This window comes from Medicago truncatula, chromosome 4 (assembly GCF_003473485.1).
Source record: "Medicago truncatula cultivar Jemalong A17 chromosome 4, MtrunA17r5.0-ANR, whole genome shotgun sequence".
Lineage (NCBI taxonomy): Eukaryota > Viridiplantae > Streptophyta > Magnoliopsida > Fabales > Fabaceae > Medicago > Medicago truncatula.
Genome location: NC_053045.1, coordinates 32448831 through 32468364, shown reverse-complemented (window position 1 = coordinate 32468364; position 19534 = coordinate 32448831). Strand labels below are relative to the sequence as shown.

The 19534-nt window shown below is 31.0% G+C and overlaps 3 protein-coding genes across 4 annotated transcripts; 1 reads left to right on the top strand and 2 right to left on the bottom strand.

Annotated features, from left to right (window-relative positions):
* The first annotated feature begins 7595 nt into the window (after window positions 1-7595).
* LOC25492559 (17.5 kDa class I heat shock protein) lies at window positions 7596-8554 on the top strand. The gene has a single exon (XM_013600721.3). The coding sequence runs from the start codon at window positions 7738-7740 to the stop codon at window positions 8197-8199; it is 462 nt and encodes a 153-aa protein (XP_013456175.1). The 5' UTR covers window positions 7596-7737; the 3' UTR covers window positions 8200-8554.
* A 1172-nt stretch (window positions 8555-9726) lies between these two features.
* On the bottom strand, window positions 9727-12142 carry LOC25492557 (UDP-glucose iridoid glucosyltransferase). Of its 2 annotated transcripts, none has more exons than XM_013600719.3 (2): window positions 11611-12142; window positions 9727-10752 (listed from the first exon to the last, which is right to left on the bottom strand). In XM_013600719.3, the coding sequence occupies exons 1-2, from the start codon at window positions 12092-12094 to the stop codon at window positions 9872-9874; spliced, it is 1365 nt and encodes a 454-aa protein (XP_013456173.1). In that variant the 5' UTR covers window positions 12095-12142; the 3' UTR covers window positions 9727-9871. The 2 variants fall into 2 exon arrangements, with proteins under 2 accessions (XP_013456173.1, XP_013456172.1); XM_013600718.3 differs by having other exon boundaries at window positions 11629-12142.
* A 4174-nt stretch (window positions 12143-16316) lies between these two features.
* On the bottom strand, window positions 16317-17048 carry LOC25492556 (probable histone H2B.1). The gene has a single exon (XM_024780932.2). It carries the CDS (start codon window positions 16949-16951, stop codon window positions 16505-16507), a length of 447 nt encoding a protein of 148 aa, XP_024636700.1. The 5' UTR covers window positions 16952-17048; the 3' UTR covers window positions 16317-16504.
* Between the last annotated feature and the right edge of the window lie 2486 nt (window positions 17049-19534).

The window sequence follows — 19534 nt, the reverse complement described above, 5'->3', positions numbered from 1 at the left end:
GAAAATCATTTCCATCTATTTCTTACATTTTTTCAACTACTCTTTCATATTTTTATTATAAAAAAAATTACATTTTAAGTTTATTCAATGAATAATATATCTTTTGTCAAAATACATAAATGATATATCTAATTTTTAAAATAGAATAAATACGTCATTTATTGAATGAATCTAAACATGAACTTTATCTTATAATATATATTAAAGTAATATTTTTTTTTGATAAATACTTACTATTTATGAAAATTCTATCATGCGCCTTTATGACACATGTTACCGTGACTCTTATTATATTATATTGTTTAACAAGTGTCTTAACTTAAAAGGATTTTTATTACTCCCCTCTTTCCCAAATTATACTATGCCCTTTTGGACATTTCCCATCTATCCTAAAATTTTCTTCAAATGGAATGGGAAGTGAAGGTTAAACACTCGTATCGTGAAGCAAATAGGTGTGCTGATGCGTTAGCTAATATTGGATGTATCATGGGGAATGAGATGATGTTTTATGAGTCGTGTCCGACTCAAATTAACCATTTGTTAGCTGCTGATCAAGCGGGGGTTACTTTTCGGCGCTTGATTAAGATATAATTTCTTTTTTCGGGCTTCGGCCCTCCCTTTCATCAAAAAAAAAATATTAGTTGTTTTACAAAATTGTCCTTAATAAATTAAATGAGAAAAATTAAAGAGTAATAAATAGTTAAAGAATAATAGGAAAAATAACATTAATTTTTTATTGGTATTGTAAAACGACATATAATTTAGGAGAATTTTTTTTCAAAGAGACATAATTTGGAGCAAAGGGAGTGTCATTTTCCAATTACTCCATCCGTATCAAGATAGGTCTTATCTTTACTATTTTTTTATGTCTCAAATTATTTATCCATTTTATAACATGAGTACAACATTTATTATTCATTTCTACCGGCATACTCTTATTTATTATATTTTAATCATCTAACAACTCTACTAACTATATTTTACCGTTAAAATCAACAATAATAATAATTTTTTTAATAACTGTATAAAACTAACAAAAAAAACATAATTTAAAACGGATAAAGTGTCTTTTATGTTCACTTCATCTTTTCCGTTTTCTTTGTTTTGATAATTTCTTCTTTTCCTGTTTTTGCGGTTGATTTGTATGGATTGTTCTGTTCTCTGACGTTTGGTGTCGGGCACTGGTTAGTAACTTCAAGCAAGTAGCTTTTGCAATTTGCAAACTTCTAATTTCTAAATATAGTTTGAAACAAACGCAACAAAACAATATACCATCCTTCTTCAATATATTTCTTTTTAGAAAAATACTATATATTATTTCTTGTGGCTATGTACAAACATTTTTTCAAAATAAGTGTGTAAAGTTAGATTTCAAATATATGGATATCTCTCTTAACTAAACTTCGAATATTAATTGTCACGATGTATCATGTTAGCTCATCAATCTAGATTCAACTTCGGTTGATGCAATGCTATGAACACACCACAAATTTATTATAATCATTTAATCAAAGAGACATCTGTGACCGTAATTATTCTCATGATATTTTTGTTACTGTGTTTTTTAATTTTCATGACAAGCTTATAGAAGTAACATTTCTCTTAATAGAATAGATAACTAAGTATAATAATGGACTCATGTTTGTATCAAAAGAAGAGGATAAAATTTCCTCATTCTATGCAGGCTTGAGATCAAAGTTGTTGGCACAAGGTAGCACAAAACTAAAAGCAAAATAAAAAATGTTCAATTTGAGTCAAAAAAATCACTCTTGCACAACATGTGTCGTCCTTTCTATGGCACAAAGGCCATATTTTAGGCTGCAAAAGATTCCTAATATTTACTTATATCGCTTTCCGCCGTATAATATAAGATTAAGATCGAACCTTTTACTTGTCAAAAAATAATAATTTGAAGTGTTGAACCATTTGTTTGTACAATAAACAAAAGGTGAAGGTTCAAAGCAAGACATCATCATTACGAATAAGATCCAAAACTGTAATGATGCTATTTGAATATTGCTTAAATAAATCAATTATCAATCACGCGTTGCATATATACCAACTATTCGTGTATCATATGATTGATCGGAGATCGTATAAAATATAGTCATTGTAATCGCGTTACATATATTTGTCATTATAAAACTAATGTAATGTGAGGTAGTTCTTGGATAGAAGATGAATCCATTCTTCATATTCTTTTATATACATCTATAATATTTATTGTGTCAAAAAAATCTCATTTATATATTTTTAAATATGAGAAATCAACGTAGCATTATGATAGATTAAATGAAATTTAATCTTTTCACCCAGATTAAAATTAGTTTTCATATTATAACATATAACCATTTTAAGCTTAAAAAAGGAAAATATGTCATGAACCATGCGTTGCAGAAATCAACTCATTTTTTGTTTGTTTTTGCTTGTACAACTTTTTAATCTCAACTTATTAGAATTTTAATAATAATATTAACAGTTGGCAGTTACATAACACTGTCTCAAATATGACTAATTTAATCTTTTGTTTTTTTGAAGGAGACTAATTTAATCTTTTATTTGGTAGTTTAGACTAATTTAATCTTTAGCACATGCAAATTATACGCGTTCAACATTAGTACAAGTACTTGATTAAAAAAAAAACAAAAAACATTAGTACAAGTACTAGTTTAGTACACGATGAAAAAAGTTAACTAAACAACACGATATACAATGGACAACAATCAATATAATCCAGAAGAGAAATGCTGACAATACACATTTTAACACATTCAATATAAATCGTATGAGATCTATATAAATTTGGTGGAGCCCATGTAAATTTTAATCAATCAAAAAGAGTATGTTAAAATGTGTGTTAATAGCATTTCTCAACCAAAAAAATATCATTACAATTGAATATTGGTTTCCACTTTACTCTCTCGAATCCAATAGATATGAAACAATAAGTGCTAATTAGAGATGTCTTGAGTCCAATTATTGACAATATCAGCAAAATGATCCTCATGCAAATTTTCTCAGAAAAAGAGCAGTTTACATCATCTTTGATATGACTACGGAAACCAACAGTAAATTTTTATGATTTTACTTACATATTGGTAATGATCATAGAATTAAAACAAGTCATAATGAAAAAACTTTTCGCTATATTTAATGCATGTGCAAGAGTAGTGGAGTTTCTTTTTTCTTGTGATTCCATCATATAACCCACATGTTGTTTTGACATTTCTTTTTTCTTGTGATTCCATCATATAACCCACATGTTGCTTTGACACTATAGGCAAATTCTATATTATATCACTTAGCTTTGATAGGTGCATGGGAGTGCCGTATACTTGGCTCGTACCTAAAAATCGACTGAAACCTTGTTAACACCAAACATATATTTATCTTTTGAAAGTAGAAGATCGTAGTTCTCAGTTTTCCCAGTTGAGAGGTGATGACAAAGTCAAGAGGAAACGAATATAAGTGCATAAGACTCATCTATTACCCATTAATTTTTCCTCATTTCGATCTAATCGACGTTTCAATCATAAAGATCAAGAAGGACACGTGAACTTCTACTTTTAAGAAACATTGTCAATCGATATTTTAGGTGATTTTTAAGTACCAAACCACCATCGACCACCAATCAGGATGGTCCGCTTGAAAACCCATCTTACTCTATATTGTTCTTAATCTAGTATGGAAAACATAGAGATGTCAATGGGGCGGGACGGAGGTGGGGGAGTATTTTTCCACTCTCCGCCACTCAAATTGTCCCCCATCTCTGTTCTCATTTTTTGCCATGGGGAGTTTTTCCTCCCCATCCCCATCAGCATGAAAAAATAACACTAAATTTCTATTATTTTTAATCAATTAGTTGGTAAATAAAATAAAATTTAATCGTAAAGAAATATAATATTAAGACATTATCGTAAAGAAATATAATATAAATGAAATTTCTGCAAGTATTGTGCGAAAATCCATGCCCTGCCTTGAAGGGGACTTTCTCCCCCATCCCCGTGCAGAAAAATTCCCCTTCCACGGTTCCCATGAGGTAGTCCGACGAATATCCTATTTACGGATATAATATTGCAAGTAAATTCATCTTTGATAATCAGAGGAATCATGAACGTTGATCGGGTTGTCCATCCATGAGGCAAAACTGTCAATCTGCCTTGATCTCGTCATATGATTTTTAGTCTTTGATAATTAGAGGAATCATGAAGGTTACGCACACATGTAGGATGGATCATGTGTGGTTGTTGGTGTATTTTTTCCACTTGATTGAGTGTGTGCTTAAAAAGAATGGATGTTTTCTGGGCATTTATAGACATGTTATCTTCGCTGCACTCGAGAGAACTATTTATATGCATCAGCATTGAACACATATAATTTATCCATTTTGTTGTTTATCGAAATGATTATTATTAGGCGTGTTTGCGGTGCGGTTTGGATCGATTTTTAGGTAAAATGTCATCTTATCCAAAATAAAAATCACACGCGGTTCAGTCCGGTTTGGATGAAAATTCAAAAAATAATTGAACCGATCCGATCCAAATATATGCGGTTTAATTTGGATCGGTTTTTGGATATCCAAAATGCAAAATATATATATTTTTTATTTACTTTTTGTTGAAGAATATAATTTTTATCAATATTAATAATACACAAATACGGCAAAAGAATAGGTTTAATGTAAAATATATTAAAAAATTAAAATTACAATATGAAATTTATCGATTATTTTTTAAACTTATGAAGTAACAATAATATAGATTAAATTAGCACAATATATAAGATTAAAAACCAACAAGCAACATAATTATAAAATCTATAATACTAATAAAAGAATAAATAAGTATTAATATTTACTTTTTGTGGTTCGGTTTGGTTCGGTTTTGAGAAAGTGATCCAAAATTCAAACCGATCCTAACGGTTTTGATAAAACAACATCCAAACGCATCCAAAAATATTCGATTTTTTGTGGTTTTCAATTTTTTTAGATCGATTTGCGGTTTTATTTTGGAACCCTAATTATTATGTTTTGTTAATGAACACAATTTGTTGTTTTGTTAGAATGATTTTAATATGATGTTTTAACATATATATTTTTTGTTATGGAACATTTTGATGTTTTCTTATGAAGCATTTTAAACACAAATATATGTCTACGACAAATTAAAAGGCATTTTGTCATTCTCATCTTTTTTATCCAGGTCCGTTGGACTTTAACTCCTGATAGGAACATAAGGAGTAAATAGGTAATTATCATCCTGAAATTGTAAGTTTCGTCAATTATCCCCTGAAATTATCAAAACTTCAATTACCCCCCTGAAATTTCACAATGTTAATCAATTACCCCCTCCGTCAAATTTTTATGTTAGTGAACATGACGTTTTGCAAATACCCCCTGAAGTTTTGCACTTATGTGCAAAATGCCCCTCAAACTTAAAAATTTATATTATTTTTTTGTTAAAAACAAACAATTAATAGTTAAATATTAAAACTAACTATTAATTTTGGAGTTTGGGAAAACTACATGCATATATACATCAAAATAGGCTTCAAAATGGGAAAAATGTGTATTTTTTAAAGTGACAATAATGGGATGATTTGTGGATTAATTTCAAAGGCAAAGAAATATATGTCTAAGTGTTTGACATTTCTCAATAAGTGTTCCTCTATACATACCAATCACATATTTCATTTGCTGGTGATTTGTGTCTTTTTTACATGAATATTACTTAATATGCTATATATGATATGTTGGTCTGATAGTATTGTGGTGTGAGCTAAATTGTATACGATGAATGATTGTCCCTGCCTGAAGCACAAACAAGAAGTTAGAATGAAGTTTTCTATAAAGTGTGTAAACAAGAACAAATCATATGAAAATATTGGGGGTTGTGTAGTTTAAATGGTTTGAGCAAATTGTTGAAGGAGTTGGAGGAGTTAAAAGACTAAGATGGTGAAGGAGAAAATATAAATTTAAAACTGATTATTAATTTGTCTATAAACCCCTAAAAATAATAATTTGTCTATTAGAAATAACCATTATTGTCACTTTAAAAATACACATTTTTCCCTATTTGATGTATATATGCATGTAGTTTTCCCAAACTCCAAAATTAATAGTTAGTTTTAATATTTAATCATTAATTGTTTGTCTTTAAGAAAAAATAATATAAATTTTTAAGTTTGGGGGCATTTTGCACATAAGTGTAAAACTTCAGGGGGGTATTTGCAAAACGTCATGTTCACTAACAGAAAAATTTGACGGAGGGGGTAAATTGATTAATGTTGTGAAATTTTAAAGAGGTAATTGAAATTTTGTTAATTTCAGGAGATTAATTGATGAAACTTACAATTTCGGGGGAGATAATTACCTATTTATTCGAAACATAAGTTATCTCGCGAACGGATTGGACTTTAAATCCCAAATGGATCAAATGCTATCTCCAAATAGAATCACATCGCAACTTGAGATCGTATACAATAGTGACATTTTGGGCAACTTAGGAGTACGTAAGCAATATGAGGTATTCTTACAGTAATTCTTCAGTTTTTTTGGCTACCCAAATTGTATTGACCTTTATCCAAAAATTTAAATCTCAAACATCATACCAAAACAAGAGGGGGGAAAGTAGGGGAATTTATTTTCACTCTCTTCTCTCTAGCACACGTTATTCAAATTATAAAATATATGAAAAGATTGAGGGTTTTTAAAGGTGTTTCGACATGATTTGAAGGGTTTTTGAGGGTGTTTGCTTTTTCATATTATAAAATTTATGTTTAAATATGTTATTGATCCTTTCACTTTTACCATATTCCGGCATTAGACCATTTTATTAGCATTAATCTCTGCATTTTATAAAAATTTCACAACTAATCCTTCTTCTGTTAAGTTTTAGTTTACAAAAAAAGCAAAACTAACGGTGTTTCACGTGGACCAGTTATTATACTCCATGTGGCACACTAAAGAAAATTTTTTATAATTAAAATATTCCAACATTTTATTATTATTTTATACATTATTTTTTTACTTAAAAATATTATTAGTCCTTGCACTTTCAACATTTTTTGTTCCCTTAAAAAAAAAAACATTTTTTGATATTGGTCCTTGCACTTTCGTATTGGTCTCTCAACTGTTTTTTTTAAATCTTCCAATGTTATTATTATTAAGGTGTACAAAATCAAATCAATCCAATAAAAAAACTGCAAACCGAACCAACACAAATTGAAACCACAAAAAACTACATTTGCTTTGGATGTGTTCATATCATTTTTTACTCGACCACATGGTTTAATTTGATTTGCAGTTTTTATTTTGTTAACTGACTTTTATGCTCAAAAACCAAACCAAACAACTAACGAACACTCACAATTTTTATTTTTTTTTCAGGGAAAACGAACACTCACAATTATTATGTTTTATTGAAAAAAATTATAAAAAAAAATAAAAAATCCTTTGTAAATAATGATTAAAATTTATTCATATCAGGTCGTCTTTTACTTTAACTGTGGTGTCCCAACCAACTGAATTTTTTTATTTTTTTTTTTCTTAAGAACCAGCTTAATTGTGTTCATACAGACTATTGCACAATTATGAAATAGTAAGTGGAAAATGAAACGGTGAAAAAGTGGAAGTCTCCAAGTTTCTAGAACATTCAAAGTAAGGAGATTATTACATCCATAACCTTCTTCCAAAGTGAGTTACACACCAGTTTGCTTACAGAATCAATCTTTCCAAAGATGTCGCTAATACCCATCAACAACCGTCAAGGCAACAGTTCCAACACATCTCTTAACCTTTGGGATCCAAATCCCCTATCTCTATGGGATCCATTCATGGATTTCCACTTCCCACTCCCTTCACCCATCACCAATTTCTTCCCTGATTTCAGCTTCGGATCATCCCTAAACACCCGTATGGATTGGAGAGAGACACCGAGAGCTCATATTTGGAAGGTGGTGCTTCCTGGTTTCACAAACGAAGATGTGTTTGTTGAGCTTCAAGATGAGAGAATGCTTCAGGTTAGTGTTGAGAGTGGTAATTTCATGAGTAGGTTTAAGATTCCTGATGATGGTAACCTTCAAGAGCTTAAAGCGAATATGGTTAATGGTGTTCTTGTTGTCACTGTTCCGAAGATTCAACAATCTTCTGGTTCTGGTGGGAGGAACATTAGGGTTGTTGAAATTGAAGGCACCGACTGAATGTGTATAATCTCTTCAGTTTGTTTCCTTAAATTGTGTCTATTTCAAATCATAGTATGTATATGTGTGTATGTATGTATGTATGTCTGTTCTTTTGGGATTTAAGTTTATTATTGTAGTGTGTTACCATGCTTCTATGTGCGTGTCTATTTCATATCACAATATATATGATATATAATAATAATAATAATAATGAGTATCTATGAAACACAAACAATCCTCGGATAATTGTGTCCTAGTGTCGGATACGTGTCGTGTCTAATATCTTTATCTGTGTCTGTGCTTCATAGGTGTGTATGTTTTTTTTAATCTATGTAATGTTATGTTATGTTAGACGCAAATATTGTATGTTTCATCAGCTTCTTGTTGAAAATGCTAATGCATCTAACAAATTATTTTAGATGGTCATAAAAAAAGAACTGAGACTGAAATATCTATCATGTGGTATCAACCATTAGCCTCGACCTTGATCATGTTTTCTCATCAGAGCCATTTGCTTGTTGTTCAAGTAATGGTTTTGCTATTTTCTTGAAATCATAATTCCTAAATGCCACTTCTTTTCTTCAAACTCGTCCCGTTTGGACTGTTGTTGCATCTTAAGGAGTTCAGAGACAATTGTCGACCAAGTCGGCTGATTCTCTACGTTCTAGTTACTCTTCTCACTAAGAGATGCTATAGGAGTACGAATCACTTGACTGCTTCTTTAATGATTCTCCCTTGGGATTCAAAAATGGTTGGACCTTTATGGCTTTTCTCGCTCGCCTCTATTTCCCGCAACTGCTGTCCTTGAAGAGAACCTATTTGTAGAGGACTTCATCATAAGATCGTAAATCAGCCTGATCTTTGAGCTCAAAACTCTCATCAGGCTAGCTTCCAATGCTCCTTCTACATACTCCTTAGGGGCATTGATAGGGCTTAAAGAATAATTTTGACGTGATAAGTAAAATCTTCCATTTACAAGTAATTGAGGCTCCATTAGCAAGCATAATTTTGACGTGGGTGCTTTTTTTTAAATGTAAACGAATAATTTTGAGCAAAAGGTTGGAGGACTGTCAGGTGGAGCATGCCAAGGCCCCGGCAAACTCCAAGGTAGCAACTGCGAAGGTGGAAGGTGGTCGCATTCTGGCCAAGGGTAGGGAGGAGAAATTGAAGGAGTCCTTAATTTGCTGCTGAGAAGCTCAGTATGGAAGACATGCAAATGCAACCATGGTCTTCTTGAAGAATACTGCTAAGGAATTGACTTAATAATGTAACAAGTTAAGTTATGATTAATGACGCTCTTTCGTCTAATCAACTGTGGTCTTCTTGTATTGGATTACCTCTAGGTTTTTTGTTTTACCCCGGTTCTTAGAGGAAGGAACCTGGTAATTTAGAGTCTTACTGTTTCAACCAAGATTCGAATTCGGGTTCTTCTTGTCTTTAATTTTTTTGGTTACACTTCTTGTCTTTAATTTACGGTAGGTTTAAGCTCATATATAAATTAAATCAAGAAACATTAATTACCTTAATGATCACCACAAAACAAACTAATTAATGTTTTTTTTTTTAATTTTAAAAAAGTAACTCCTATTCAATTAACCTTACAATCTTATTTCTTCTATTTCACATATATTCAAGTCTTATCATAATTACAAGGTACTTCAATTTGCCCCCCTTAAATTCTGTTGTGAAATCAGGCATTCAATGATAAGATGTACTTTACCAATCCATTTAGTGCATCACATGAAGAACCCCTCACAGCTATCCCAATTTCATGCTTCAATTCTGTTGCTCTTTGTCTCATCATCTCCCCTTCTGAATTCACCATAAGTCTTCTAACCACCCTTTCAATCTCATCCCTTTCTATGGCATTACACCATTCCAAACCCACCTTCCAAACATGACTCAGCAACCTTGCATTTACCCTCTGATCTCCAAAAGAAGGTTGGCAGATAATTGGTACTCCTTCGCACAAACTCTCCAATGTAGAATTCCAACCACAATGACTCCAAAAGCCTCCAACAGCTTTGTGTGCCAAAACTTCACTTTGAGGTGCCCATTTCACAACACAGCCTCTCTCTGCCACACCTACTTTAACATCTTCCGGCAAGGATTCTAACCACGCTGAAACATCGCTGATTGACTCAGGTCGAATAACCCAAAGGAAATTTTGTCTGCTGTTGACTAAGCCACAAGCAACTTCAGTTAGCTCTTTCTCTTCCCAACTAGCTATGCTTCCCAAACTTACATATAACACAGACTTTCTTGGTTTGTTGTAATTTAGCCAAGATATGCAATTATCATTTTCTTGCAGAATGCTACTATTGTTAGCATCATTGGCAATCATGTGTAGAGGACCTATGGGGAAGAGGTTAGCTTTGTATAGCTTTTGGAGTTGATTTAGTGATGAATCTTCTAAGCTTTCCACGGTGTTGAATATAACACCCAAAGGTGTTATTGAAAGTGTTTTACCTATGCTTTGTAAAAAATCATATTGATTTGTCAAATTAAAAAGGGGTAGATCTTTGAATCGCAGCAAGTCCAGTTCTGGCACCAAGTCCCTTGACTTTGAATCTGTAATACATGCAATATGTTAAATAGTCATTCGTGTAAAAATAAATAAATAATTCAACAATTAATTAATTACTATGATTCGTGTGAAGTTATGTTTTTATTTCTTAATGTGAATAAGTGGAAAATTGAGTTTAAATTCTAACCCCTATATATTTACATTTATATGAAATAAATCATACAAGCTAAAAAATTTATGGTTATTTTTTTTTAAAGAATTTTTTTTATGGTTATGGTATCATTTTCTTGAGCGTGAATGTGAACAGAAAAAAGCTACTTCAAGGTCATTAAACATGAGGAATCTTTCGGGAGGATGTATCTATCTCTATCTATCTGTATATTATCTGTATATTATTGGAGGTGGAATTGGTCTGTCCAATAGTGATTGAGAGAGATTCCAACATAATTTCCAACAAAGAATAATAAACAAAACTAATCTCTTTAATAACACGCACTTGTTTTGTGAAGACCCTCTTAAGGAAATGATGATAGAGTCGTGTGAACATATAGTATTTTTTTTTGTTCAAATCAATATGTAGGGTCAACAGTCTCAAAGCTTATTAATGTGTTAAAATGACAGATATAAAATTTTAATTGAAAATTTCCATAAGAAATATTCTCTTTTATTAACAGCAGAAAAATTTCCATGTATTCATGTATCCAGACATCCGTACTATCCATAAAAGATATTCACAAGTATGGTTATGTACAAACGAAAAAAATATATTTGAAACTTTCATTAGCTATGATTCGCATGAATGAATTGAAAATATGAAGCATCTTTGAGCAACTATAATTTGTCAAAACAGTGATCCAAAAAAAGTAATTTGTGAAAACAAAAAAGTTATAGTAACATAGAACCTTGCAATGGAAGGTAACCTTTGCTTTGTAGCTGAAGACACACGTGATAAGTGAGTAAATTAGTAGCACTAGTGGTTCGGAAGACTATGCTTGGTAGCTTTAGTTCCTTAGCCAAAGAATCGATGAAGGATAAAAATCCATCATAGATGATGCAAGCAATTTTTTCACCATGATTTTCATTTGCTAATTTTGTAATATAATGAACTAATGTCTCCTTAAGTGAAGATACGCACTTTATATTTAGAGTTGAAGCAATATCTACAAAATTCTTGGAAGTAATTTGGGTATTAGATAAACCATCGAAGAAAGGTAGAAAATTGAAATTAGGGTGATTAGAAGGATTAGGGGAATTGAAATGAGTGTGTGCTATGGTGATGGAGAAACCTTTTGAATGAAGGATGGTGGCTAGTTGAAGCATAGGAGTTATGTGGCCTTGTAAAGGTGGTGGTATTAGAACCAAACGGTGCCTAATTTGATTTTCCATAAAAAAAAAAAAATTGGTAGGAAGTTTGTACTACATGGGTCAATACTTGCGGTATAGGGGCCTCCTTAAATAAATTTCTCTGTTACCAGATATCCATTGACAATTGATAAATAAAATATATAAATAAATAAACTTCTTTTATTGGATTACAATATTGACAATATTGGCAATACCAACTTTCGTTCTAACATTTACTCTCTTATTGACATAAATTAAGATGGACCATACACTTTGTTCATTTAGAGTATTTTGATATATATTGAATTCATCTAATGAAAAAATAAGTATTAAAAAGAAAATATCTCTAACATCCCTCTAAAATTTATGTAAGTTGGACTCTTGAAGTAGAACATATCACCCACTAAAAATGATCTTACAAAACAAGAGTTGAACTTACGTTTTTATGAAGTAGGAGTCAATTTTTTTACCAATTGTGCACACATCTGTTGTGACATAATAAAATAATTTTTAGTTTATATTGACTTCTTACATTGTCACTTATTAGTAGTACTATAAACATTTGAATTTAGTCATAATTATTTTTAAAATCAGATATATAATTAGTTTTAAATTTTATATTGACAACATATCAAAGAAAAAGAATATCAATGACATTACTCATTCTAGAGAAGTCTCTTGGTTGGAAGTTTCGTCTTCTCCGCCGAGGTATTTTTGTTGGAAATGGATATGCAATTCTATGGATATAGAATCATCCTGAACCTCTCAAAAAATAAAAAATAATCATCCTGAAGAAAGAAAAAAAACAATAAAATGGACGGTTACATGTATGTAGCATGGATAATGATGTTTTCCATTTTTCCTTACCATCAATAATTTCTCTGTTGTTCCTTCAAAACAAAAAAATAATAATTTGTTTGTTGTAAAATGACAGATTGACAGGAACTAGGTTTGAACCTAACTATTATCTATTTATTTCTTATATATCACTTACAAAGTAATGTCTTTTTCAACTTTAGTGAATTTGAAGAGTCTACTCTATATTCTTTTTTATTTGCATCGAATTAGACTTTACATAACCTCATCTCAATTGTGTAGAATATCTCCGTGGTTTACTAGTATTTGAATTTGATAAACAAAGACCCCCTATGCTATACCTACCGTATGAAAAATGCAATTTCGAGAGATAGATAGATAAAATAAAAAGTGACCGACTGTTAAGTGAATTCCATTATTATTAATTACTTTTTACATTTCAAAAAAAAATTGTGTCATTATCTATCTAAATAAAAGAAGCGGAGAAACTAATAAATGGAGAGAATCTTGACGTGGTTGTGCAAACAACATTGCATTTCACTTTTTGCAATGAGAAATGATATTTGTACAACCATTTTTGTACAACTTTCTCTCTCATACTCACATTTTCTTCTTATTTTCTCTCTTCTTTTTTCTCTCTCCATTGTTTTTGACTAATAAAAAAAGAGCACAACAAGGTTGTCCCAAAAGTTGTAGCAAAAAAATTGTTCAAATATCATTACTCTTTTGCAATATGCCAACATCAATTTTTTTATATTAAAACTCCAACAAATACACACTTATATATACAATATATAAATGTGAGATGTTTTATGGGGTTTGATGGGACTCATTTTAAAACTTTTACGAGTGATATGAATATTTATAAAATATAATTGAATTGTTTAAATAATTAAAATATGTAAAATAATATAAAAAAATTAAGTGGGATCTATTTTAAACAATCCAAGTGAGTGGAATGAATGTAAATGCTCTAAGCCAATACTCATGTAAACAAAGATAGTAGTCACTTGTCTCATTAAAACCTTTGTTTGTAAAATTAATTGGATAAAACTAACGTGAAGGTTCAAGGTTTCATAATTTCAACAAGAATAAAAATTTGCAATTGATAAAAAAAGAACTGCATTTTTAAGAATAGGGAAGATTCTCTAGTAGTAAGAAATAGCTCGCTCGGAAAATTTGACAGTAAAAAGAAATTAGTGGTGTTTCGCGATCTGGTTTGAGTCGGTTTTGAGGCAAAAACTAATCATATCTAAAGATAAAATTATATGCGGTTCAGTTTGGTTTTGGATGCTTAATTTGAAAAAACTGATCTGATCCAATCTAATTTAATGCGATTTGATTTGGATCGATTTTTGAAAATCCAAATTTCAAATTGTAACTTTTTTTATTAGTTATAATCTTATAAAAATATGATAAGATAATAGGTTTGATACAAATATAACATATGATTTATAAAAAATTAATAGTACAGAATAATAATGATTGATTATCTTTGAAACATATGAAATAGAAACAAAATTGATTAAATTAAACTTTTACTTGATATTAAAAGAAGTAAAATGAAAAAAAATAGCTTAAATAATAAATTTTACTTATAAAAATGGAAATATGAATTAAAATATATGTATGTTGTTCGATTTGGTTCGGTTCAGTTCAGTTTTGAAAAATCAATCTAAAATTCGATTCAATCTGTACGATTTTCACAAAATGTCATCCAAACACATTTAATAATATTCAATTTTGTCCGATTTTCAATTTAATTTGAACACTTGAAAGAAACATTGCAAATTTTACATTTTTTTTAATCAAAGGGAGTTATCAAATACTCACTACTCACTATGTATGATATATGTGGCCATAAACATGTACCCTCGCCTTTGCAATCATCAACTTGTCATCATATTGATGATTTAGTTGATGATTTTATCTATATGCATTCATCAACTAAAAAATTTCAAACAACAAATATTACCATTAGCATAAAAATAAATTTGTTCATACATCCCAAACCTTGTTTGTTTAAATTTAAATTTACCATAATTCAAAGAAAATTAACACATAAGATCATTGAAGTTATTCAAGATAACAAAAATTTATTCAAAATGAGAGTCAGAATGAGCAACAAACTCAAATTGAAGGAATCAAATACTTCAGGCTTATAAAGTTTCACTTAGTATATAGTGAGTTTTCAGTTAAATCATTCCGTCCTTTACTATAATCCTCAATCAGAACTCATGTCCTCATATTCTTCGTCTCCTCCTCGGGCAGATCCTTCGGTTTCCTCCTCCAATTCTTCATATCCACAAAATCACCAAAGCCTGATTTCGATCATGATCTAGATCCAAAGCCTTCTTCCTCACCACCATCATCACCTTGTTCATTTGCGCCACTGTCCTCAGCTGGAGATGAAGCATTCAACACACCCCGGTAAAAGGCATGGCCTAAGGCCATACAACATGGGCCAAGTAGGTTATCAGATCCATCTGCTGATAATTGCGGGATTTTGGATTCTACATTTGTAGCTGCAACCTGCACATTGAATCATGTATAGAAGAAAAAGACCTTTGTTGGACGTCAGCAGTGTTCCATCTATGTGCGAATGAGGCCTTGAATCAGGGATCCCTATCAGCAAACTCGTTAGTTGCAGCAAAAGATGATTCCCCTGGTCCATATGGGATTGGTTGTGGGTGAGGTCAGTTAATAGTTGGTTTCCGACATTTTGTTGTGCAATACCTTGCAACATATCCCTCATCTATGGTTTTGGTAATTGTTTCATGCACATGAAGAGCGATGAGCATCCTTGTTGCTTTGTACAATCCTATGGTTAATCCAGAGAACATCAAAGATCTCTTCTCTTTAGAATCGGATTCAACAATCACCTTGATTTCATTGGCGAGATAACTCAGGCCATGTCCATCTTTTTCTCGTTACAATGTACTATAACATATAGCAATTCTCAAATGTAGCAGTAGTCGTGTGCCCTTAAGTCATATATTATCAAGGATGAGTAGGAGGTAAACTTGGGCTAAGGGGTGTCATGTTTTCCCTGCTGAATCTTACTGATATACCATTCTTATTCAGATCATAAGTATGCCCTTCCAAACAAATTGCTAGGGACACAACTTCTAGGTCATAATTCCCTCTTGCAAAATGCCTTGAACAGGCAGAGTTTATCATCAGGCTTATGCAAGGGGTTACCTAGATAGGAATTGAGTTTCCAACAACTAATTGGGTCTGTTCTTTCCTAAAGAAACTGAAAGTCTAAATTAATTCTTAAAAAAACATAATTCAAATCTGTTTAAAATATACAATGAAATTGGACCAACCATTAAAAGAATTTCAATGTGATTTTTTTTTTTAAATGGCACTAAGTTCACATCACAAGTTAAATAAGTGTTCCCAATTTCCGCAATGAAACAAAAAAATGTACATCATTAAACAACACTTGATAACAAATATTTAAAAACATTTTAGAAGTCATATCATCAATTCCATCATTATAGTACAATCAACCAGATCACATTACTTCAATTACATCCTCAAAATAAGAAAATAAAGCTACTAATCGAAACGTCTAATGATAACTAAAACCAGATCCAGTAAACAAGAAATAAAATCGATACTATCTCAAATCTAAGAACTAGTGAACTTGGTCACAGCTTTGGTACCCTCAGAAACAGCATGCTTGGCCAATTCACCAGGAAGAACAAGTCTGACAGCAGTCTGAATTTCCCTTGAAGTGATTGTTGGCTTCTTGTTGTAACGAGCAAGTCTGGATGATTCTTGAGCAAGTTTCTCGAAGATATCATTGATGAAACTGTTCATGATACCCATGGCTTTGCTTGAGATACCAATGTCTGGGTGAACTTGTTTCAGAACCTTGAAGATATAGATCTTGTATGTTTCAACATTCTTCTTGCTTCTCTTCTTCTTCTTCTCTCCCGCAGCGGAACCACCTTCCTTTGGTAGCTTCTTTCCTGCCTTTGGCTTCTTCTCAGCAGGAGCCTTCTCGGCGACGGTGGACTTCTTCTCCTCTGCGGGTTTCTTCTCTGCTGGCTTCTTCTCTCCCTTTGGCGCCATTGAATCGGAAAATTGAAGAAAGTTAGGGTTTCGAATTTGGGAATCGAAAATGAGAAAGTAGGAAGAGTTAAAGGTGTATGTGAATGAATTCTGATTGTTGCGGTGAGATTTATATATAAGACGGTCTTGTGTTTCTATTGGCTAATGAGGTTTGTTGCGGATCAGTGACGTGGAACTGTTTTATCCGTTAGAAGGATGTATAGATACACGGTTAGGATCATGTTTTAACTCAACAATGATGCGGATCGATGAGCTGGTTAGAGGCTTTCTATATTCTTGTGTTTCTTTGTTTTCGCTGTGTTTTCAAACGGAGTGAGTGATTATTTCTTTTTTGAAACGGAATAATTTGGGAAATAAATAAATATTTTTTTTGAGAGATAAGTTTTATTTATTTCTTTTTTGATAAAAATATTTATTTATTTCTAACAATAAATTCTTTCTTTCAAACAAAACACAATAAAATTATCATAATGTATATAAATGCTATGTTTATTGTTCAATATTATAGACCAGCCTCCCATTGCTTGAAATCATAAAATTAAAAAGACGATATTGTATCATTATAGTCACTTGTATTTTATCCGAAACAGGGGTTAAATCACTTTCATGTTTATGTTGTGCTTATACAAAATATCAAAGACCTCATGAGCTCAGGACCCTACTCTATTCTTCATTCGCTTAGAGAAGGTAATCAGAATGCTGACTTCATGGTAAAGCTCGGAGCTTCTAATGATGTTGAGCTGTCCATCCACTCTGCTCCACCGGAGGACCTGCTACCTCTATTAAAGACGGATGAATTAGGAACCTGTTTTCTAAGGCGCTAGCCTTGTCTTTTTTTACCTTTTCCCATTGTCTGTTTAGTTCTTTTTCTTTTTACTTTAGCCTTGTAACCAAAAAAACAGATAATTTAACTTTTGCGAGGTATACATGTTAACGGTGATTTTATAATTAAGGTAAATGAATCAAATCTCAAACAACGCATGAATGTTTAACTGATACGATTGTGGAAGTCCGAACAAGTTATATACTTCCTTCATCTCGGTTTATAAGTCACTTTAGATAAAAAAAAATATATATATATATAAATAATCATTTGACTTACAATATCAACGAAACATTGTTGTTATTTTTTATATTATATGTATAACTATTTATTATTATTTCTTCTTTCATTTTTTTTAAATTTTTATTTTCATATCATTAATGAAGGATCATTTTATAAAATACTCATAATTACATCTTTTTCATACAAAATTAATTATATTTATTAATTTATGTAAAACGGCAATAACAATTTATAATGTGGGAGTAGTGATCTTAAAAAGTGTGTATGCGATGGTCATAAAAATGTCTTCAAAGACTAGTTTAGAGTTTAGAGGTGAAACTGGTTGGAGTTTTTTATTTTTTGTTTTGTTACAATGGAAAAGGAGGCAGCAAAAACGGACAAAAAGAAAGAACGAAAAAAAAACCTAACAGAAGCTAATTATTTTTTAAGGAAGAAAGTTCCATTGGCGTCACTTCTAAGAAGATTAAGCAGCCCATCAAGAAGAGAAGCGTGAATAAGGAGATCAATATTCGAAGAAGCTCCAAGCTTTGTTAAAAAATCATCACATTGATTCCCTTCTCTGAGAGTATGGCAAACAGTGACATTACTTTGATGAAGAAGCTCTTTTATGTCTTGTATAAGGTACCGTTTGGTCCGGCTTTTTTTTTTCAGCTTCTCTACATTTTTAAGGAAAAGATAGGACAAACACAATATCAATAAAGTACATTTGAAAAAAAATACTTTTTTTAGAATGCATAAAATTGAATGGGTTGAACTTTAACCAAAAGTTGTTGAATGTTACTTCAAAAAACTACTTATCCCCAACTTACTTCACAAGCACCTCTCTTCTACTCATGCTGGCACTTTTCTTTTATTTTTTAATATTATATTTCAATTTTTTTATTCCATTTTATTTTATTTTATTTTTTGAACCGGTCCATATAATTTGTTTTTGAAGGAGGTTCCATTTAATTTTATTATCTATTTTTGAAGGAATTTTATTATTTTTTTATCACTTATATATTTAATTTCAATATCGTTTAATTATCACAACCTCACAAATATTTTTATTCATGTTGTTATTGGATGAGACCAAATATTTTTATTCTATTTCTTCAACCTCACAAATATACACACACACATTACGTTTAGAGTAATATTTTTTGTCCGTATGTCTGTTTTTTCGTTACACTAATGCGTATAATTTTTTTAGTGTTGCGTAATGCGTATAATTATTTTTATAAAATTTTGATTTTAATTAAAAGTACAAGTAAAGATGCATAAAAAATTATACTTATATATAGTTTATACATTTATATTGTAACAAACTATGCATCTCTTTTTCTTATTAAAAAACTAAACATATCTTCTTCAATGACACCAACAATGTAACAAATATAATATCATATAATGTAAATTCTTATCTTTTTAAATGACACAAAAAATATTGTATTCTTATAACCAAATTTGTTATACAGTATAATTGAAAAAGAAAAAATAAACTATTCAAACAACAAAAGATCATAGTTGCAGCAACA

Excerpts from the sequence above, each read along its gene's own strand:
- LOC25492559 (XM_013600721.3), top strand. The coding sequence starts at position 7,738 with ATGTCGCTAATACCCATCAACAACCGTCAAGGCAACAGTTCCAACACA.
- LOC25492557 (XM_013600719.3), bottom strand. The coding sequence starts at position 12,094 with ATGGAAAATCAAATTAGGCACCGTTTGGTTCTAATACCACCACCTTTA. Across the intron at positions 10,753-11,610 it reads AGGTTACCTTCCATTGCAAG|ATTCAAAGTCAAGGGACTTG; the intron begins GTTCTATGTTAC and ends CATGTATTACAG.
- LOC25492556 (XM_024780932.2), bottom strand. The coding sequence starts at position 16,951 with ATGGCGCCAAAGGGAGAGAAGAAGCCAGCAGAGAAGAAACCCGCAGAG.